General features: G+C 38.5%; 1 protein-coding gene across 14 annotated transcripts in view; it reads left to right on the top strand.

Moving 5' to 3' along the window:
- Positions 1-23,959, top strand: part of CLASP2 (cytoplasmic linker associated protein 2) — a 145,769-nt gene that overhangs the window by 5,765 nt on the left and 116,045 nt on the right. For all 14 annotated transcript variants that reach the window (XM_068404633.1, XM_068404629.1, XM_068404625.1 and 11 more), the window contains exons 2-5: positions 8,320-8,398; positions 18,945-19,048; positions 23,033-23,124; positions 23,452-23,527. In XM_068404633.1, coding sequence (XP_068260734.1) covers positions 8,320-8,398; positions 18,945-19,048; positions 23,033-23,124; positions 23,452-23,527 — 351 coding nt within the window. The remainder of the gene's footprint in view (positions 1-8,319; positions 8,399-18,944; positions 19,049-23,032; positions 23,125-23,451; positions 23,528-23,959) is intronic.

Genomic DNA, 23,959 nt, shown 5'->3' with positions numbered 1-23,959 from the left:
GTATTCTGTGCTTCCTCTAGAGGGAGATTTTTCTTAGCTTTGTTTGTCTCAACACCAAATACTGAAAGATACTAAAATACCAGTAATGTTATTGTTGCATTTTTGCATTTCCTTGGTTTGGCAAGTATTTATTTTGGTTTGTCTTTAGTTCAACAGAAGGCCAGCAGGAGGAGCTTTCAGTTTCCAGAAAGAAGGGGAAAATTTGAACTGTAATTTTGCAAATAGTTAAGACAAGTGGTCAGGACGTTTTCTGAAGTCCTTGCAAAGGGATAGCAGCAGTTGTAACTTCGTTGACTGCATGTGAGTGTGTGAGGTTGAACCTAGAATTTAAAATTGTTTGAACAAAATGGAGATCCTGAGATCTGGGAAAAAAAAAGAGGACTTCACGTTTTTTATTTCTGAACTTCCCTTCATTTCAGTAAGAATAACTGAATGCACAAATGCAGGATGTGGGGCATGCGACTGAGTAGCAGTCCTTGGGAAGAAAACGTGTGGGTTATTTCAGATCTGAAGTTGAATGCAAGCCAACATATGCTACACAAAAGGCAAATGCTGTAGTGAGTTGTAGGACTGTAACCTGCAGGACAGAAAAATGGAATAAAAGAGGACCCACCTCAACCTTTATTTTTCAGATACTGTAGAGATCCTGGTATTTCCTTAGTCTTCGTTAGTGAATAGTGATAATTTAAATGTCTTTGTTGAAGGGGAAATGTTTGACTTTGAGCTCTGCTGAATTTCATTATTCTTCAAGTTGTTTGTTTCATCTTGGCTATGTGGGAGCTACTTCTCTTATTTCTGTGTAATAAGAATGTGGTTCCACCTGTCCATGTGTGAATCCAGTTTTAGTTTTCAAGCTCAATGATTCAATTCTTGAGTAATAATTATTACTTTTTATGTTCTGTTCATAGAATGTTAAATAAACTATTCAATGTTAACCAAATAATCAAGCAGATCTCCAGAAGTCAAGGGAAACTTGCAAGAAGTTTTAATTATTTTAAGTTTAATAAAAACTAATTTTGTCCAGCCTTTAATTAAGAATGTGGAATATATAGTCTCAAACTCTCAGGCATCTCCTCCAGAGGTGGAATTGACAGTTCCTCCAATGTTTTGCAGCTTCAGGTTGTGTAATCCAGCCTAACTGTAGTCCCCGTTGAAACAGCAGCTCTGCTTCTCCTGTGGCCAGGCATTCTCACTGTCGTTCTTGAGGCAATTAACTTTCTGTTGACGTTGAATTTATTTGCCAGTGTTTCAACAAGCTGATTTGGCTGATGCTACAGGAGATGTAAGTGCACCAGATCAAATATGCCTGCAAGTCAAGAGGGAGAACAGGGTTCTCTTTTAGCTTGCAGTTTGATCTGGGTGTGAACAGAGCCCCTTGCCAAGCTCCGTGCAGCGTGCAGGAGAGGTGCATCCTTCAGAACGGAATTCACCGCAGTCGACACGCGTGAGCCACACGTAGCTCAACGTCTGCTTTTAGCAGCGTTGCTGATCGAAGCAGTTTCTTTCCCTGGCTGCTGGATGTGGCAGTGCGTCGTGCCTTCGTCGCTCTGGTGCGAGCGCTTGGGAGGCGGCATGGTAAACACGCTCAGGGAGGAGATCTGGCGGAGAAAATGCTTTCTCTTGTTGGGCTGGTTTCCCAAAGCGGGTTACTGTTCAGCTGCAGGAATACTCATCTCCTCACAGTAGAGGAGCTGGTGCAGGAGTAGGAGTAAGCAGCAGAGAACGGGAATCACTGTGCGTTTAATACGATTTAAATAAGAGGAAATGGGAAAGAAAATAGGAGACCTTGGGCACAAAAAGAATGATATTGTTTCGGAAGTACCAAATCCTAAAATGAAGTGTTTCTTTGTTTAGCTCCACCAACGTGCTTAGAAAGGCTTTCAAGTGCAATTTTCTTGGGGGGAAAAAAGCCTTTTTTTTTTTTTTTTTTGAATTATATATTCCAAAGAGAAATACCATACATCTCATTGTCTTCCCACTGAGCCCTGCTTCTAAAGAGGTTCTGTCTTCAAACTTCTCCCACTGCAGCACATAAAGTTTAAGCCAGACAATCTCAAAAAGAAAATGGCTTAAAATGTCACGTCTTGCTGTATCTTATACTTTTGTTTTACGCTTATTGCCTTTGGAACAATGTCTATGAAAAAATTATGGCAATGGTCAAGGGAGGAACATTTAATGTCCATATGAAGCAAACTGTAGATACCCCTGTAATGGATCAAGCTGGAGGCAATGCACGGCACATTTTAGAGTACTGATCACTGTATTTTCCACAGAATACAGAACAATTTGGAGATCACACTTTCAGTCTGAACTCAAGTCAGTTTGAAGATCACGAGAGATTTTAAATAATAAAAGGTTGTAAACATTTCTCCAGTAACCATTTTGAGTGTTAGACTAATGTGTTCTTCAAAGTTGCGTAAATGTGTCTTTAATTAATGTGAGGGGGAGGAATGTTACAGTTCCCATCATGGGGAAAGGGCAGTAAAACAGATTTTTTTATTTTTTTTAAATAAGCTTTAAAATTTTTATGACAGCACTGTCCTTGCTTGTTCTGGCTGCTATACAGGAGAGGTCAAAATAACAAGGACCTCCCAGATCTATGCGTGTCGAGAAGGAGCTCTGAAGAAACCAAGCCTTTTCAGTGCTGAACTACACTCATCAGTCTCTGGATAAATACGGGTGATTCATTCAGTAATCCTCTGGTACTGTGGTTACTTGCACTGTGACGCTGAAATGATTTGTGGTTGGCCATCACAGAAGGATTATGAAAGGAAGATTATCATGAGAACTTTGGTAGTCTATACCTCTTTTTGAGACAGTGAGGGTTGCAGCTGATAAGTAGTTTTAACAGGAGCAAAGAGTTGATACTCTCAGGAGAATCTTAGCTTGTAGTCCAAATTACAGTTACACAACATTGCTTCCAAGTCAGTAAACTTACATTTTTAGGTAGAGGAGGATCTGCATTTGCGAAAGATCTTGCAACTCAAATTGTTGAGTTTGAAGACTATGTTAGATTACCAGCAACCCCTCTCTCTCCTTGCAGTGTGATGTGATAGATATTAAAAAAAAATTTACACATCTTTGGAAGTGTCATTTATACCCTTGAAGATGAAAGAAGCAAGAGAATGGAAATAATGCTTTCTTGTCAGCTAAAATATCTAAAGTATAGGTGACACGTGTGGTGGCTTCAGCAGCTGGGACTGCAGTTTTGGCTGCTGTCAGCAGAGGCAGCTGCTCAACTGATGCTGCGTGGGAGGATTGCAGCAATGTGTTTTCTTGTACAAGGGAGAAGGGAGTCTGAAGATGATCTGGCTGGAACTGAAGAGCCACCTGGGTTGAAGAAGTAACACAGGAAAATGAGAACTTCTTTCTGCCCATGAAGCCAGAGGCAGGTTTTGGTATCTGTGCAAGCTTTTGGGTTAAGGGAGAGAATGGAATATGGGTAGATCTCAGCAAAGTAGGCGATGTGGAGAGCATTGGCGTGGGAAACAGTAAAGGGAGCAAAAAGTGTTTGAGTATCCTGTGAACTAGGAGAGAAGTGGCATATTCAGGGAGATGAGTAAAGAGAAGTAGGAATAAGAAACTTCAAGAAGTGAAGCAGAAGAGACTGCACATACATACGCATTTTTGTTTCATGTTTAGCTGCTTGCAAGGTGCTTGAGATTCTTTGAGAACTGAGAAGGTACACCTTTGGGTTTGGCTGACAGGACTTACACAAGAACATCACGAGATTTTTTTTTTTTTATGTCTTGTTTCCAGTATTGCAGTGCTAGAACAATGCTTGTTCTTCCATGGCGTAGTTTGGCATGCTGCATTGTGTTTGTGAGTTGATTGTTAGTGATACTACAGCTGTCCCCGTGGTGACAGGAAGTCCAATTCCTCAATCTCATTCTCTCAGAGTTCCAGATAGTGACCTCCATAATTCCCCCATTAGATTTTCATGACTAGTTCACAGATTGAGATCTGCAGAATCTGTATTTCCATATACAGTTCAGAGATCCTATGACCAAATCCAAGGACGTTCGTATTGGAGCTGTTTGGCTATTTATGTAACTAGAGATGGTTTCCTGGCAGTGTCCTGCCCCCAGGTGTCCCCCACAGGGATGGGAAATTACAGAATCACAGAGAAAATGCTAGTAAGCATGCATGGTTAACCAGGTATGGTTTGAAGAACAGTATTTCTTTTCCTAGCAAAGGCTTAGGTGCCTGGAAGTTGCCCACAGAAGAGCAGTGGCAGGGCTGGAAAGAGTATGTAGAAGGAGAGCTGGAAAAGGAACACACTGCAGAGCAAGAAATAGGCTCAATTCCTAATCACTGGCTCAATTAATAATCACATTTTGGTTGGAACATCTTGATTTCACTAAAGAGTCTGGTCCTTTCCAGAACAGGAAAATTATTTCTCAGTTGGGTTGGCAATTTTGTTGTGATCTGAGAAGTCAAGGACGGTCCTGAACACTGGCTTATTAAAGAGGAGCTCAACAACTAACCAACTGCAGTTCAAATAAGCCTAAATTTCTTTTCCACTGTGAACCTCAAAAGCAGTGTTTAAATGCATCAAACAATAGTGAGCTGATGAATTGGTCTCAGCATACAAAGGCTCTTTCTGGGCAGCAGGCAAAAGGCTTAATGAATGCAGAGTAAGAAACAGATCCAATGATGTTAATCCCAGAAGAAATACATCCCTCATTGAAGCTTGTGGGGAAAGAGACGTGATGCTGGTGAGGGGTTTTTCTGTTGATCGTGGAGAGCCTGTGTCGGTGCATGGTCCCACACAGTGTCTGAGAGCTTGGAACCTTTTTCTTGCAGATCTGTTCTGCCTTGACTTGTGATATTTTTTTATTTTTGAATGCTGCTCATGTGACCCCATATCAATTGTTAAGGACTCCTTCCAAAGGGCTGCTTGAACACCACACAGATGCTACCTACCAGGAGATGCTGAAACTCAGAACGTTGTGTATCAAAGCAGAGAAACGTTAAGACCAATTTACAAACACAGTAAGAGGTAGTTTATTTGGTATACTCTGTAGTGGTATGCTTCAGCTGACTTGTTCTGAAATGTGGAATGAGAGCCAATTTTGTAGCTAGAGCAGTTTCCCATTACGTCCAGCCTGAGGTCACATCATACTTTCTCACTCTGCAGGTATAATGACATTTCATACCTGTTACCTTTTCAAAGTTGCAGACCACAGAGGACTTCGTATGAGCTAAAGAATGACCATTCTGTTGTAGGTAGAGGATTGCTCCTTGAAGACCGCAGTAACCTGTTCCCTTCCCTCTTATCTGTAAAGGTTCTTGTTTAGTAGCTGTTCAAAAGATGAGAATTTCACAGCAGTGTTTGCTACTTTTGCATTTCTGAAGGCCAGGGTTAGTCTCCTATCTTACTCTGACTTAGAAAGGTAACTTTTGAAGGCTTTATTTCATTCCATGCAGTCCGAACTGTGTATTTTCATACAGTAAGGACATCATGAGACAAAACTACTCATCACGATATTTAAGTTGATAGTGTTTACTGAAGTGGCTTTTGTACACTAACTATTAAAGTAGAACCCCTACTGCATTCATTAAGCAAATCTTTGATAGACAGTTACAAAGAGCCAACACCATATTGACAGCTACTTGAGTGGTTAATCAAGATAAATGTGACTTGCATCATAAAAGATGATTAAACTTTATCCATTCACAGGGAGGGACAGAAAAATACGGAATATGCAGGTATTATCTCAGTGGGTGCTCTTGATCAAAATAAAATACTCTTACACAAATGAGATGCAAGTGATCAGATTCTTTGGCAATAACAGTCATGGTAGGATGAATAGCCATTTCTGTGGTAGTTATCAAGCCTCTGACCCTTAGGTATATGGAGGTTCAAATGTTCCATATGGCCACTGGTTTTACCCAGGTGAGACTTTAAAAACAAACAATCCTGCCCCCCCACCCCCCCTAAAACAATCAACCAAAAAAAAGGCAAAAAAATCCCACAAAAAACCTCTCCAAACCCTCGAGGCTAAGCACTGGAAGAATTAATCAAGAAATACTCCCCATCTTACTCAGAACTCTTCTTTGGGATTACTAAAGAGTAGATCTGTAATAAAAACCCAGCCAGGCGTGCTTTACTTTTTTAAATCTCTGAGCTGCTGTTGTTCAGAATGGTAGAAGTCTTCAGGAGAGATTTTAGAAAGACAATCAAATGTGCAGAGAAGAGAGAGACTCTCTGTAAGTACCTTTACAGAAGGAAAGGCTGCGGTTTGTGCATTAATAGGCCCCAAAATACTTGCACGGGAAAGGTATCTTAAAAGTTGCCACTGGAAGACAAGTCTAAGGTGGGGCTTGTGGTCAGGAAACAGCAGCACAGGAAAACAATGTAGATCCAGAATGAATTTCTTATTTCTTTCGGGCATCACTTTTTAGATTAAGATTTTGTCTCAGGCCTCATATAGTTTGACAATCTGGAAAAGAACATTAAAGGAATGAGCTTTTGGGAAGCCTTGATGTTACCCTAAAAGCTGACATATTTTTTTGTCTAAGTAAGTTGTCAGTTAGAGTATTCCATTTTCTCATCCTAAGCCGTAGATGCAGTCACTTGTTGGCAATATATTAATTTAAGCCAGTGATGCCATCGACTTACATTTGTTATTCTGTTTTAGTGTGTAACAAAATTGTGTAAGTTGTACTAACTTGGAACTTACTTTTGTACCTCCCATTTAAAAGATCTATTGTACTAATACTGAATTTATTAAAATCTGCTTATTTGTGCGGTTGCTTCAGATCCTAGATTTTACAGGGACCTTATTTGTCTAGTTTTCCGTGGAAACAAGGCTCACGTGATCCTTTATGCGTGGGCCATGTGTATTCACATTGATCTCCAGTCAAATTATTTTGGCCTGTTGTCTAGTGTGGACGATTGTGACAGATAAGGATCTTAAGGAAACAGAGTTGTCCAAGAAAATGTGGTTCCAAGTTTTAGGAAAATAAATAGCTAATAGAGGGGAGTAATTCTGCTCATGTCTTCGTAGGGAAAAAAAATTGCAGTACCTGTCTTACTAGAAAATAAAGAGGAGGAAAACCTGTTATGAATGCCCAAGCTTCAGGAGGTTCTTCCTTTGGCACTTGCACCTTCGTGGGCAGCAAACTGAGTTAACTACAAGATGTGAAAATGCAGGTTCGGGTGTTCATAATGAACTATTATAGGAAATTAAGAATGAATTATTGGAACTGTGCAGGATAGTTAAGGGCGAACAAAAGTATCCTGACTTGTTAAAATAGTTTAGTTTAACTGATCGTTTTTGTTTCTATATTAGTGGGTATTGTCCTCTCATCTAGTTTCTGTTCATAGATGGGAATTTCCTCAGAATCCCAGTAGTGTTTTGAACTTCCTTTGTTTTTTTCTGATTTTTTTTTTTTTTTTTTGTTAACAAGATCAGATGAAGAAGAATAAAACTTCCCTAGCTTAACAAGCAGGTGGGCAAACGGGGTGGTCTGACTGCTGGGGAAGCCAGTATTATCTTCTTTCAGTTGTTTTCTTTTGGGAGTTTGGAAGAGGATGTAATGACCTTTGTGGATGAGCTCAGTAGCCAGACTGAAGTAAGCTTTTAGCATCTGGGAAACCGTTTAAACCATGTGGGTTTTTTTCCAGTCTGTATGTTTGGGGGCTTAGGTAGTTTTGCGTTTTGAGCTGTTTGCTTGTTCTGACTCTGGTAACTGTACACCCCCACACCCCCTGCCCTTTTTTTTGTGTGTGTTTTTTTGTTGTAGTTAAGGCATTCTGTTTTGTTTCTTTCAGCAGCTTAGAACTGATAGAGGAGGGAGGTGAGGCCTAAAGCCTTACTGGTACCTGTTTCAAAGGAATTTTGATTTTCAGTTAATATTAGGTTAGACCTCTAAAATCATCTTTTAAAGAAAGTGAAGGATGGAACTAATACATGATCCTAATACATGATCCAGAGAGAAAAAAAAGAGCTGCTTCTAACTCCTTAGTCCTCATAATTATTAATTTGAATTTTAATAATTTGTAGTTGAAAATACTAAAACATTGGGTTTCTAATATTTATTTTCTTTCTATTTTAAGACAAGTACTGAAAAATCTGAACTGCTCTGGTATATGTAAATATACTTGATCCATTCCAAACATATTCTGATAATTTTGTCTTAATGAAAGCTTTACAAGGAATTATCAGCTCTCTGTTTAGAACTGTAATTTATCTCTAGGTTAAGATACAGTCTTTCAGCATGCTTGCATATATATGTCTAATTTCTTTAAAATATATTCTAGAGAATTATTTAGTGATCTGTTTTGTATATCTAATGCTTTTGTTTCAACAGGTAGCATTACTGGGATTAGACGTTTTAGGTGCCTTTGTCGACAGACTATCAGGACGCTTTAAACCCTACATAGGAACTGGTAAGTGAAATACAACTTTCTTTTTCTTACCACCAAAAAGTAAAAGATGCTTTTCCTCCCCAGCAGCTGAAGTGGAACATGTTGAAAGCTTTCTGAGCTAATTATAATATTTTAGTAGGCATCTCGTTACTGTTGTTAGAATTTAAATAATTTTATATTAACTTGTAAATATTCACTTGTCATGCAATCATTGATTTCTAAGTGGTGGTTGGGATTTTTTTAAAGGTTCCAGGAATATCTTTTCAGTAATTAGTTTCATGCTATATAGTTGCTTACCACTCCCCAAGACAGTAATCTAAAAATTACATTGGAACATAAGTGTTACCTTTAACTTGTGTTAAAGATTGAAGGTTTTATTTGCAGATCACTTTAATTAGAGCCTTATGTCTGCTGAAGCCTGTGGTCTCAGAGGACTACGTGATCCACCTCCTGTTAGATAACTGGACTGTAGCTTTTAGTAGTCTAAACTTTTTATGGGATGAAAAAAAGTACTGTTATTCTTGTGTGAAATGTTTACTCGAATGAATTTCAAATTAATAGATCTACGCGTGCCTGAGCATGAAACAATCGTTCTGGGAGGTACGAGCAAACTACACTGCTCAACTCATTTTGCTGCTGTCCTTGAAAAGAGATAGTGATACTGGGGCATTAACAGTGGTGTTATATCACTGGCTATTTTTAACAGAAGCTTCTACCTTAACGTCCTTTTCAAAACTTTGTGTGAATTAGCTTGCATCTTGTTCCTACATCCCCAGCTATCTCAAATTGTCTGTCAAAGTGTTAAGCTTCCTCTTCTTTGCGTGTCTACTTTTGTATTTAAGAGTTAAGAAATTAGCAAAATTTGAAAGTTTAGGAATACAAAGTATATTTTATGACAAGTTACTAACTAAATTCCTTGGAAGCATATTTCAGAACTGCAGTAAAGTGGTGCAGAATTTAAATCTATTTTGTTGCAGAGGGTTTTTCTTTGGCTGGTTAGTTTTGTATTGGAGCAGTGTAAGGGAACTGGAGGCGTATTGTGCTATGCAGAATATTGATTTCTGAATAGTCTCCGTTTGTAGCTACAAGCAGTGCTAGGCGTCAGTGTTACTCTGTTTTGATTTATATCTTAGTGGTGTGTAGAACTTAAAATTACAGCAACTTTATTAAAGGCTGAAAAACCTTTTTCATTTTTTAAGTGTGAACTATTTGAGAATAGTTTGAAAACACTATTTTTTTGTCCCAGTATTTGAGTAGTTTGAGATTATGAGCAAATTAAAGATGTAAATTTCAGTACTCAGTAGCATTTATGCTTAAAAAAAAAAAGAAGAGTACTTGCACTGGGTGACCATCAAACATGTGTAACATCAAACGTGTAAAATCATCCAGTCCAACCGTTAACCTACCACTGCCAAGTCCACCAGTAAACTGTGTCCCTAAGCACCACAGATTGGATATTAGGAAAATTTTCTTCACTGAAAGTGTTGTCAAGCATTGGAACAGGCTGCCCAAGGAAATGGTTGGGTCACCAACCCTGGAGGTATTTAAAAGACATTGTTTGATATGAGCATAGTTAACGAGGTAGGTAATCATGTGTTGCAAATTCACAATTCATACAGGTGATATGAGGAGAAAATAAAGACCATGGTATCAAGCCTGAAAATGTTGCGAAATCTGGAAGGAAAATACTTCAACTAAGTAATGAGGTTGTTATAGCTGCACAGGAAGTCTTAGTAGTATTTTATATGGTAGGCATTTACTTTCTTCTGATTTGGTCAAACAAATGTGAGTATATTATTTTTTGCAGACAAGCATAATAGAACTTTTCCAGGCAATTTCATTATTACTTTGAAATATTAAAAATATAGTTAACTTTCTCATGTATTGCAGTAAGTTATTGTAGATACTTGCATTCTCACTGAAGATCAGGATTGCATCATGAATATAGCGAAGGAAGATGTATATGTAAAATACCTACCTACTCTGTTTTCTGCTTTTTTTAAAATACAATGAATCCTATTTCCTAGGTGAAGTTTCACTTTTATAGCTGTATTTTGTAATAAAATACCTGGAACCTTAAATGTATTTTTGTCTTAATAAGGAGTGTTATATTTTGGTGGCTCTGAGATATTTTTATTCATGATTCAGAACTCAGTACATGATGGAAGTATAATAGCATATTACCCAGCTATAACATGGCAAAACATTTTTTTTTCCTCTGTTTAATTTCCTGTTCAGTTATGATGGGGATAGATTTATTTAAGTGCAGAGAAAAATAAGTAATGGGACTGAATATTCACACCCATAAGCATGACAGGCTTTTTGCTAAGAAGTAAAAAACACAAATGCTTTATTACTATTTCCACCTTTACAGCCTACACATATGCCATAAATTAGATTTGGGCAAAATCAATACAATGCCTGTAGGACAGATGCTTTCCAATATTCTGAAGAGCATGTTAGTGATTTTTGTATTGAAGTATAATGCCTGATAAGAGACTTAATTCAGTTTCCTAGGCAACAATCTAATGTTGCTGTAACTTTATTCCAAGGGGTTGTCCTTTTATGATTAACCACATTGCACGCTCTCTGCAGCTGGCATCAGTGTTCTGGGAACTTGGACACTCAAATTTGGGATCTCTTTTTTAGTATTTCCTGTGAAGATGCTTGAAAATACTTTGCAAGCAAAAAATATCAGGGGTATGTGTTAGTTCATAAGACTACGTGGCTATATTCTGGGAAAAAACAAAGCAGATTAAGGAGTGTTTGAGTGTTACATCTTTCAGTATTTAAAACTACTGCTTGTTCTGTGATTAAAAGATTACATAAGAGTACATAATTACCATGTCACAGTATCTTTTCCCAGGTGATGGCATTAATTATTAAAATATATATCAGAAATAAAAGATAATATTAGAATTATGGGCAAATGTGACTGGATGATAGTGTCTCTGGGAAGAGTTTCTACTCATACATGTAGTTTCGTTTTCTAAAAGGAGTGAATGTTATTTTGCCCTCTTGTTATTGTCAAAGGAATGGGAAAAGAAAAAGTATAACAAAGGTATATGGAATCTGTTTCAGTTTTAATGTGGTCTTATATCATTACATATTTTTCTGCGTGTATTGAACTGTCCATTAGTCTATGATATAATTATATTCTCATTCACTTTTGCATACAACTTTACAACCTGTTGCAAAACGTTATGTGCAAATTAAAGATATTTGACACTTAAAAAAGGCCACAGATACACATGTTACATTTATATATGTGTATATATGTATAAGTCTGAATAAACATACACATTTTACACACAAAACCCACATATATAAATGTGTGTAATAGCGGCTTCAAATTCTTCTTACTGTAAAAAGAAGCCAGTGTGCAAAAATAATTTTGGAAGATAGTTGTAGTGGTGTATACTAAGATGTGAAACCAATTTGAAGTGTTTAAATTCTTTCCCAGGTGGCTTCTGGAAGTGATGGAAGAACCTTTAAATTAGACTCTTCAGAATAACTTAAATGCTTTTTCAAATTTGTTGTTATAATTAAGCATGCAAGTATGTTGTCTGATTTCTTTTAAAGCAGTTATAAGGACTTGCAATGTGCATTAATTTTTTGAGTGAATTTGGATTAAAAGCATTTGGTACAAGAATTAGGAAATATTTGTTTGAGTAAGACTGCATTTAGATAAGTGACACCCAAGTTCTTAATTTTTGCTTTTTCTCCTGCTTAATGATTGAAATTTTTGCATGGAAAAGACTTAAATGTGAAGTTCAATATGGGGCTCTTCAGTAAGTGGTTTTAATGATGTATGGAGAAATGCTTTCCATGCTTTTCATTTTTTTCCATGAAAGCATTTCACCATGAAAACCAAGAACTGTTTCAGCATGAGCTGCCATGATATATAGCATGTAGAAAAATATTCGATCTTCAGGTTTTAGGGACTGACTGATTTTTATTCTTATTTTTTGCTTTTATTAATCTCATTTAAATGTTGAGACTAATGGCACAATCTACTGTAGGATTTCAAATTACAAATGCTTGCAGAACACCTAAACATAAAACCTGGAATAATTTGGACGGGACCTTCAAGATCATCTGGCCTGTGTCTTTGCTTAAAGTACGGCCAACCTCAGACATTAGAGAAAACTTTGAAATGAAATCAAATAATTCAAGAAATTTAATTGCTTAGATAATGTAAAGCGAGCTTTTGTATTTTTGTGAGAGAAGTTGTGTCTCAAAGATAACCTTGTTGCATCTGAATGCAAGTCAGGTGTTTTTTCTGACATTGCCTTCATTTTACTGCTTATTGACCTCAGGAAAAGCTATGCTAGATTTCTGTTGTAGGATTTTCTTAAACGATAACATGCTGAATATTTCAGACATTTTTTTTAGTAAAGGCTTTTAGAAGAGAGTCCATTATTTGTATTTTTTTCTCCAGTATAGATGTTTTGAATTGCTTCTATATTTTAAAATTTAACAAAAATATGATCTCCCTGCAACATCTCAGAAAATTCTTAAATTTTCTTTTGTTTCCTCTATAGTTTATGATCATAGCTAATTGTCATAGCTGATATAACCTGCAACTTTTTTCATCTTGGTGACAGATTCCCTAAAGCTTTAGGAAAAAAATAAATAAAAATCTGTGCAGCCCTTTAAAGCTCCTTATGTCCTGGCTGGCTAGCACTGGAATTTATTAGTAGTGGGAATGAATGTTACCTGAAGTGATCCATGCTTGAGTGGTAGGCTGTGATTTAGAGTACCATCTGTTTGCTGTCTGTGGACACTTCACTATGACACCTAGAAATGCAGTGCCATTAAATAAGAGTAGAGAAATCCTGGCCTTCCTTGGTTTCTGTTTCGTTCTAATTAATACTAGCTCTCTAAAAACCTAGCCTAGAGCTAAAAAGTTTCAGAAGATGACGTGAACATTTGTTCTCTACCTTCTAGTTTTCTTGCTGGTCTAATAGACGTCTTGAAACTCTTTGGACTTGCAGGCTCTTTTCTCCTGTCCCTGAGACCAAGACCCTGATAGATTCATGGATGCATCATATAAAAAAAAGCGTTTGTTTTTTTCTGTCCACTACTGGTGATGAAGAGTATATCTCATTAATCCCATTAATGCTTTTCTTAATTGGCTCCTGGAGAGACCCAAAGCAGCACATTAATGTCTGATGTGGCTTTTGATTAAACTTACTGTGGACTGGACTTTATGTTGAGGAGGGAAGAGAGGAGTATCAGGAGGGGAGCAGTGAGGCCCTCTCTGAGAGCCTGCTGATGATTCTTTGCTTAGAAGTAGCCTGTGGCCATGTGGGTCTGTCACTGCAGCCCTGATTCCTTTCTCTCCCACGCATCTTACCCGAAGAACAGAGACTGCTCTAATTGCAGAGGCAGCTTTTTCCCTCCCTCCTTTCTAATGGCAGCTGTTTAATGCTGTTGCCTGAGCTGGCAAGGTTTCTGAGAGAACTAGGAAGGTATTGCTGCCTAGGTTTAATCTGCTTCTCTCCTCAAAGCCTTTTCTTTTAATGTCTAAGACAAGAAGTTAAGATTTTTAGTAATAGAATTTTTGCCAACACTGATGATATTTCTTTTTTTGAATGATGATTCTTATTTGCTTCATGCTTTTTTTGTGAGTCTTTGCAGTAGAGCAGGCACGGGCTATCTAAAGTTGGTTCACAGAAATGGGTAGGCGTGAGAGGATATATGTAAAATGGGCACTTAAAAAGAGCAGTATAAGTGGTCAAGAGAGAAGGAATAGAGAGGGAGCTGTGAGTGATAATACAAACCGAAAAGCTCCATATTTGTGTCATAACAGAAGGAACTCTTGTTAAAGTTTAACAAAAAGAAATTGTTTGTGCTCCCATGGCATTCTTTGCCGCAAGGGGTCAACAGTTAAGCTGCTCAGGATTTTTAAAAACACATTGGGTGCCATTCTAGGCACTGACTTCTGTGATTTACTTGTTTATCATCATCAGTCCCTGCAGAGGTAATAAATATTTAATTTCTCACGGCTGTAGTCTGGCGCTGCAGGCTGATTTTGGCTGCAACTCTTGCATCTACTGTCCAACTAGTGGTGGTAAAATCATGTGAATTTATATAAATGAAAATTTTTTAGGTTTACTGAGCCAAGAGAAGGAAGACAAATAATGGAAAGGAACTGATGGGATAATAAGCTCGGTTAGCGATATAATAGAAAGATAACTATTCTGCAATTGGAAAGGAAAAAGGCATAAATAGCAGCTCAGATGTAAATAGCAGGTCAGTTTGAGGTAGATCTGGTAGAATTAATGTGTGCTGTAGAATATTTTTGCTAACACTTCTAGGTTTTCATCAGTAATCAAAACGTGTAAATCATGGTATAACAGTGTAGAAATCGTAACAGGAAAAACGCAGGAGTGGCTGATAGTGATAGGAAACTTTGACAATATGCTAAAATGTGGCAAAAAGGCAAATTGAATGGGATATACAACTTCTTGGCTTTGCAAAAAATAACCAGCAACTGCAAAGGGAATCAGTGTCTCCTAAATTTAGTGTAATGCTTCTCTGCATATCAGGAGAAAAAAATAAAAGGAAGAAAGTTGTCATATGTTACTAGGTTTTCCAAAACCCCTTTGAAATAATTACAGAAACTAGGCAACAGAAGATGGATAAGGTTAATATAAAACAGTAGGAATGCATGAATCCGTACTGAATGTGACAAATTATATACTTCACTGGGTAACTTGTCAGGAGACTACCACTTTGAATACTGCCTTCATGCATGGTCCCACTGTTCCTTCCTCACCGTTCTTTTAACTCCAACATCTATTTGCGATTGTTTAGTTTGTAGACTGATGCTGCAAACGACCAAATGCGTATATTTGCACTGTAGCATAAAGAAGGATGCTAATTTGATAAGCCTGGTGAGAAAGCATATAAAAGTTAAAGGAAAAGTATCAGCCAAAATGATTGTTCAGTTGTATTTGGAGTGAAGTTGGGGGGGGAAAAAAACATTTTTCTTAGTGATGTATTTTCTGGTCCTCCATTCTTTGGGAAGTAGTACTGCTCTAATCTTCCAAAGCAGAGACTTGATTTTTGGTAAAGGCTGCCCTTGTACTGCAATTATGACTTCAGCTGTTCCTGGTGGGGATAGAAACCTGCCTAAAGCTGGCCAAGGTAAAAATCTTTTTATAAAATCTTTGTGCACAAACACCCAGGAGATACTTCCTAAGGTGCCAAGGCCTCCACAGGCTGTTCCTGTTGGCTCAGTTGCAGCACACCTCTTGGCTCATGCCTTTGAGTGACATGTGTGTATCATCTTGAATGTCTGAGTATGTCCTCAGTTCACCGTGTAAACAGATGAATACTGGTACAAGAGGTGGTATGGGCTGTGAGGGGGAAGCAGTAGTTGGCATAGTGAGTGGGCAAAGCTGCTGCTTTCTAATGACAGCACTGGCTTATCCTGATGTAGGGCAAAAGCCTGTTTTGTACCGTGATCTCTGATGCTCAGCTGTAGTTGCTGCTTTGGGCTTAGGTGAGGTTTCTTACGAGAACTCACGAAGTTTCTTGTGCTCTGTGATTTTGGCTAGGCAGGATTGGAAAGGAGCAAGGAGAGGCCAGGAGGCTTGGAGTAGGGGCGGGGGGGGAAAGGTGATCAGAAAAACAGGATGCTGGGATGGACCTGAGTGTCTCAAATGTTGTCAGAATTTTTAGGTAGGGAGATGTGTTTCCCAGTCATTCATAGAAAGGACAGCTAACCCAGTTCAGCTATTTTTCACTTATAGCTCTCCCCAGACGTATCTAACATTTGGAGAAAAAGTGATGAAAGCATTAGGAATTAAAATTGAAATATGTTTGGTGGAGATCCCCTTCTGGTTGAACGTTCTGAAACTTCAGCAATAGGCAACTAACTTCAAATAATTTCCTGTTGGAACTTATTCTGACAGAAAAGATGAACTACCAAACTGAAAACCAGCTGTTGCCAGCGTTCAACAGCCTAATTTCATTTGTCTTCTGCAAACAGAATATATCATGCATTATATGGGGTCTTAACACAGACTTGAGATTTAGGGGAATGAAAGTCAAGCCTGAAGACATTTGGGCCCTTTAACAGCTCCCACAGCAGGCTGTCCCTCTGTCAGGGCTCCGCGGGTGACAAAGGCTGGTGTGTTCAGTAGCTGAACTCTGAAGTCTGCAGGCTGTGTCATAGCTGAGTTTAACTCGATGACCTCAGCTCTGTTCAGCAGCTTCTAGTAGCTGTTCTCTGTGCTTGCCTTGGTGATTTGAGCGGAGCCCTGGTATCTGCAGCTCCGTCAACAGACTCGGCGTGCTAATTAGTCACAAAGGAGCCGTGTTCCCGCAGGACTGGCACTCGCTGTGTTTCGCTCCGCTGGAACAGCTTCTCAGTGGCTGTGTTTGTTGCCCTCCATGGAAAGCAAGAGTTGCCTTCAGCTGCCCAACAGTCAGGTTAACGTAGCAGACCTCACCAGCAACGGAAGGTCAGTTTAGAAGTGCTGAAAATAGTAATGAAAAACACTGTTGGGAAGAAAAATATAATCAGTAAGTATACGAGTGATTGGAAATTTAGGGGAGAGGTCAGCTGCATACTCCCAAAATTCACTTCTGAGTTCTGGATGTTTCTTCTGTTTTCACAAAATGGAAAAAAAAATCCACAAAACAAAAAAACCCCAACCAAAACAAAACAAAAAACCCACCCCACACCAACAAAACAACAACAAAAAAACCAAACCAGGACAAAAAAAAAAAACCCCAAACCCTTCTCTTCAAACTGTGAAATGAAGGTAGCTGTAATAATTTATTCAGAGGAGAAGGGGAAGAGAAGATAGATGAAAAAGGCAAAAACTTGATAATGATAGCTAAAGATGTCAGTGGAATATCCAGAGCCAGTAGAATTAAATTTTCAGATTAGGACAATCAGAAAGTGTTCAGATACAGCAGGAGGGGAAATTCAAACTTCAGCAGTGTGTTTGTCCAGTAATAATCACGGTACAGAAATGGCTGCTGGTTTTATTGTAGGAACAGAGGACTGAGGAAACCTCCTGAGTTACTGATCCTGTTCCCTTTCTTTTGCTGTCAACACTATTGTTTAGTTATTACTGTAAAATCATTAAGTGTTGTTAAATTTCTTTCAGATCTCCCTTTTAAAAAATAGGACGATACAGTTATTTCTTCTGTGAGTAGAATAGGGAAATTAATTTTATAGCAGTCAGCAGCTGAGAGAGATCAGGCAGCAACTGTACAATACTCTCAGGTGATCAGAGTTGTAACACCAAACACAGCAAAAGCTGATTTTAGCTGTTACTGTATCTTTTTTTTTTGTTGGAACATGAGCAAGTCTCCAGAAGACTCAAGGTAAACATCATGCTAGTTTTAGAAGTTTGGAATAAATGGCATGGTAATTGCAAACTTAGCCCCAGCTTAACTGGAGGGCAGGAGCAGAAGGATGGGCTGGGTGGGTGTGGTGGTCTGTGTTGAGTAAGTGCCACCTGGGTTACGTGACTGATACTTAGAGCTCTTAGAAAACTGTGGATTAGATCAGGAACAAAAGTTAATGCAGAAGGTTGAGCTGTTGACAGGTAGATGTTACTGTTAGCGTGTGACACTGCTTTTGCTAGGTGATGTTTTGCGTGCTTATACTAACTTTAAAAGCACTGTCCCGTGGGAGATGACATCTCCACCAATTCCATGTCAGTTGTACTTCCAAAGGAAGGTGGCATGGTCGGTGTCGTCACCCCTCGTTTTGAAGAACTGGTACCGAAAGCACTGGGGGGGAAGAGTCACAAAGCCTGTGTGTAGGCCTCAGATGGAGGCCTGGGAACCAGTAAAGCAGGGTGTCTTGCCCACTGCTGACCTAAGCATCCGTTCAGGTGACTTTCCTGAATATAGTAACGTTCATTTGTTTATCAGATGTAATTATAAACTTCTGTCTGCATAAGCAAGCAAAAAGAATTGGCAAGTCCTTTCATTTTGAGTGAGTTCTGATTTTTAGGATGTGAAATCATCAGCTATCGTGCATTTTTAGTTAAATATTATTTGAGTACGCTTGCTTTAAAATAGTAACTTTTACCAATACTTCTACTGAAGTAAGGCTGAGTTTCCAGAAGATGCACTGTGTGAATAGGAGGATTTAAAACTTCTAAAATTTTTGTAATTAAAGAGCAAAATCCCACTGATTTTAAAGTAGTCCTTTTTTTCCTATCTCCATTCTTTCCCACTGACGAGGCCTAGCATTATTTTTCAGAAAAGCCAGACATTCAGAAGCTACTGGTATACTTTTTGAAGATTAAATTGAAGTCATTCACACAGTTTTTAAGATGGGAAGCTTTCTTTCTTTTTAGCCTGTTGGCAGATATTTTCTTCAATTTCAGTTCAGTGTATTTGTTGTTAGTCTTGTAACACACTCAGAAATACATTTGAGACTGTAAAATATTTTGACCAACTGAAAATCAGCTTTTTTTTTTTTTTTTTAATGAGATGTATCTTAAATCTGTTTCAGGAAATATCCTTAGGTATTAGAAAAATCTTCATTGAGCGTTTAATCTTTTTTTTTTCTTTATTTTTCCTGTAGTTCTCCTGCCTTTGATAGATCGTATGGGAGATGCCAAAGACCAAGTTCGAGAGCAAGCACAGAATCTTATATTGAAGTTGATGGACGAAGCAGCACCACCCATGGTATGATTACTTAATGTAGATTCAAATTCAGGCCTCCAGTGAGCTTATGACTTATGCATGATCTTGACTTTGAATATGTCATAAAGTTACAGGGACTGTTAATGGTGTAAACGTTAAACATATTCTTAATGGTCTGACACTGATGCATTGTTCAGCTAAAGATAAAAATCTGGCACAGTGCAATTCTGCAGTTTTTGCATATCGTAGCTAAATTCTGAGTAGACGTTTTCATGTCATGTGGCAGGACTTTGTTAATTAAAGCATGTTTGAAACATCCTCCTGGGTTTGAGTTTGCATAATGGGAATAAATAAGTATATTTAATATAAGTATATAATATATTTAAAATAAGTATGTTTATCTCTGAATTTATTTTAAAATTAGCTTTGTACTTGAACACGTAGGAGTAGTCCTGCAGTTGAGATGGTGCGTTCTAACTTAGAAAATCTGACTTTCTAGATATATGACAAACTGAGGTGGGGATAAGTTGCCCTCTGACTTGTTGTCTTAGGTTGAAGTTCGAGTTAAGCAAACCTTTTTACAGTTCTTAGCATTACGTGTCTTCCAAGTGCTAAATCTTATATTTCTACTCTGTGAGTCTGAAAAATGTAGGATTATATATATATTATATATATTGACCCCACCTGGAGTACTGCATCCAGCCCTAGGGCCCCCAACATCAGAAGGACATGGAACTGTTGGAACGAGTCCAGAGGAGGCCACGAAGATGCTCAGAGGGCTGGAGCACCTCTCCTGTGAAGACAGGCTGAGAGAGTTGGGGCTGTTCAGCCTGGAGAAGAGAAGGCTCTGGGGAGACCTTCTAGCACCTTCCAGTACCTGAAGGGGCTACAGGAAAGCGGGAGAGGGGCTTTTTACAAGGGCAAGTAGTGATAGGACAAGGGGGAATGGTTTTAAACTGAAAGAGGGGAGATTTAGATGAGATATTAGGACGAAATTCTTGACTGTGAGGGTGGTGAGACACTGGAACAGGTTGCCCAGAGGAGCTGTGAATGCCCCCTCCCTGGCAGTGTTCAAGGCCAGGTTGGATGGGGCTTTAAGCAACGTGGTCTAGTGGAAGGTGTCCCTGCCCGTGGCACGGGGGTTGGAACTAGATGATCTTTAAGGTCCCTTCCAACCCAAACCATTCTGTGATTCTGTGATGTTGTTTGAGTAATGATATTTGGAACTCTGGGGACCCTGGTTATCAGTAGGGACTTACTATTTGAGTTTTTAATTTCTGAAGAAAATCTTTCTAAGTGCAGAAGTTAATAGGGAACATCTTATTTTTTGTGAATGAAAATGAGGTTCTTTGACATACTAATTCCTGGCTTTGTTTATTCATAGATACGGGTTTGAGTGTTAGTGCACAGGGAATAAAATTTTGCAGACTTGATCTGCAGTGAGAAAATTGTTCTCAATTGCTTTGTTTGACTGATAGGAAAAATAGGTAGCATGTTAGGCAACTCTAGCAATAGATTTATCTCCCTTCCAACATGAGGCATTTTCTCACATGATTTGGTCACAGATCTGACTGGTGTTTAGGCATCAAAGTCTAGTAGTGTCATCCACAAAGACATGCCTTTATCTTTTCATGAGATCTAGTTTTGATCGTATTCATTAACAAAGAGACATTGCAGCATTTTTTCATCCTTAAGTGCAAGTAGTTCATGAATGCCGTGTTCCTGTGCCCAAGATGCTCCCAAGTACCTGGCACGTAGACCTGAAAGTACACCTACCTCTGCAGTAATGGCATTTGGATAAGTGCACAGCAGAGCGTCTTGGAGACACCTTCATTTGAACAATTGCTGATAAAGAATATGGGGATAGTTGCTTCGTGCTAGGCCCTCATCATGAAAGAGTTTTAGATGACTGGTCCATCTTTCAGTTACTGATGAGTTGTTAGGCTGTACACTGAGGTGATGGAAGGAAGCTTCCATCTCCTTTGAAGCTTACTCGCAGTGTCAGAAAGAATGCAAGGTTCATGGGGTCCAAGGAACAGTGTGTGTAAGTAAGAGAAAGTATGGCTCTCCTGGTAACTCCTCTAGAGTGGGAGAAACCTGGCTTCAGTTGTCTGCTCTCAGAACAGCTTATGTATCATTAAAAATTTGGATGAAAAGCATCAATCATCCTTGCAGCAGGGACCAAATCAGAGAAGTCCTTCCTGTGCCTCCAACACTGAAATACAGAGTTTTAGGCTCCCTTTCCTACAGAGAAACATCCCTTTGGAAGAGCTGGGTGGAATAATTTTTTGGGGATAAGTCCTGTAAGTTTCTTTCCAATCGACTCATTTTGTTTGTTCAGTGTGTTGTTGAATAATATTTAATTTGTCCTATTGTCAATTCCCTTTTCTTGTTTTAAATGTGTTTGAGGGGTTTTTTTTGTTTTTTGTTTGTTTGTTTTTAATGAATGAGAACTAGATGTAGCTGGTTATGGGCAGGAAAGCATAAAAATAAGAACATATAAATGCATGAATGGGACAAAGGGTGGTTGACACCAACTGTTGCTAGCAAGTCACGAGAGCTGAAATTTCTAAGCAACCATTTTAATTTCTCTGTTTAGAAGAATTCAGTTCTTAAAGTAGGGTTAATTTAGTCAAAGACTAAATTTCTCTTCAGTCTGCTTTGTTTGTTTCAGTACTCTACATTTACCTTTCTACCTGTATTTTTGTGCACCTAGCAAGGAGATTTCCTTTTTTTTTTTTTCCACGTTTGTCCAGCACAATGGGTTAATTGGAAGGATGTTTCCTCCTGTAAAATCCTGTTCTTTGTTGTTAAGCTGTGCAGTTTTGGCAAGCCACATCCTGCTTGTTTAAGGTTTGTTTTTTTCTGAATGTAATGAAGTATAAAACAAACAAACAAGAAACCACAGATGGGACAAAATGATCAAGCAAGGCTCTAATTGGAAAATTTTATGTCTGCTGTGAAGCGTGCCACCTCATTAATAAAGAGGATGCAGTATTCCCTGCTCTGTTGGATCAGTAGCTGTGTGTGAGGGTAGGGTTTTTGGTTGGTTTTTTTTTTTTTTGGACACATTTTAGCTGATTTGTATGGAATCTTTATACCTTACAATTGCACTGCTTCGAGGGTGGGCATGAGGGTGGTGCCCAGGCTGCAAAATGTGCTCCTGGCAGTGTGCAGCATCACTAGGCAACGCTCCCGCGGGTGCTGGCTGGGGGGCTGTCATGGCAGCGCTGCAGCTGGGCGAGTTCCCCTTGGAGCCCGGGCATCTGCTGCGGAACACCCCGGAGGATCCCAAGGCTCGTCGGCTCCGTCTTTAGGCTTTTTACACCGTAACGTACAGCTAGAGAACGGCAAGGAGATGGAAAGGTAAAAAGATAAAGTGAGGAGGGGAAGGCTAAAGGCAGGCAATGAAAAACGAGTGCGCAAGAAGGTGAGTGAGGGTTTAGTGAGCCGGGGAATCGTACTACAGGAAGCGGCGCCAGCACAAAAGGAGAAACGAAAGCAGCACAAAAATGGAAGCAAAGGAATTAGAATGAATGGGCAAGAAATAATTGAAAAATGAAGGAATAAATTTAAAGCAAAAGCAGGAGAGAAGTGGACAGCAGGGGTATGGATAATGTCGAGCTAAAATGGGTGAGAGGAAATTTTGGCAGGGAAGCAGAATACGAAGCAAAAAGAATATAGCAACTTCTGCTTGAGTCAGTAGTTGTAATGTTAATGTTTGGTGTGTGTGCGTTAACTGTAACAATTCTGTATGTTGTTAAGAGCTGTTTCTCAATAAAAATACTCAGCTAGACTTCTGAAGGATGTTTTTTAGAAACTGTTTTTGGCATAGGAATAATATGTGTTCTGTTCCATACTGTGCATTTCATAACTTAATTTTATCAGAGAAGTGCCTTTACTTTTCCAGTGGACCTCTTGTCTGTTGTTTTTTTGCAAATGTTATGAATGTAATTATAAAACATGGATAGAATTACATTGTATTGTGCTCCTGGTAATCAAAGACAATTATTTCTCTTTTTATAGTACATTTGGGAACGCCTTGCTGTTGGTTTTAAACACAAGAATTACCGATCCCGAGAAGGAGTATGTTTGTGTCTTATTGCTACCTTAAACATGTAAGCTTTTTGTTTCTATGGAGACATAATGGTTCTGTCCTTCTTCTGAGTGTCATTTTTCTCTGAAACTAATACTTTAGGAAGTCTGATTCGATTAAATTAATAAATGGGAAAAATCAAACAACTTAACTTGTGAGCTTTCTGAAAGAAAAGACTAAAGGTATAGTATTTTTGTCTTATTTAAAAGTAGACAAAGGACTAGTAAGAGGGAGAGAGCTTGTTTGATGTAAGTTTGTATTTTATCAATGCTAAGCTAAAAGTTCACTTCTGCATAAAGTATTTTCTGTTTTTTCTGGGGAAAAAAAATAACTTTTTTTTTTTTTTTAGTTATGGTGCACAACCATTAATCCTCAGCAAGTTGGTACCACATCTGTGTACAGCATTTGGTGACTCAAATAGTCAGGTAAGGATTTAACTACTTACTGGTGCTTCAACAACTATACTTTGACAGAGGAATAAAAGCAAAATAAATGTAGGCATTTAAGAAAAGCCGACAGGCTTGCTTGTGTACAACAGATCATTATTTTCTACCATGAGAAACAATAAACCAGTTTTCTTCTGAATCAGTCCATCCATTGGAAGATGAAGTTGCAAAGGTAGCAGTGTTGTGATATACTGACCCCTTTAGTTTTGTCTTCAGAGGTTGAACCTAGTCACTACTGAACGTAGTTGTTTCTTATAGAGCACGTTGAAAGAAAAGGAAAAAAAATATATATATTGACAGGAAGAATTGCCCTCAGAAGGAGCTCCTACATGAGACCTGTAACAGTCTGCCAAATTTACTAAAGATAATGTTGTCATGTGCAGTACAGGTAATAATTTCCTAAATGGAACC

Source organism: Nyctibius grandis, chromosome 7 (genome assembly GCF_013368605.1).
Source record: "Nyctibius grandis isolate bNycGra1 chromosome 7, bNycGra1.pri, whole genome shotgun sequence".
NCBI lineage: Eukaryota > Metazoa > Chordata > Aves > Nyctibiiformes > Nyctibiidae > Nyctibius > Nyctibius grandis.
This window is presented reverse-complemented; position numbering and strand designations above follow the sequence as displayed.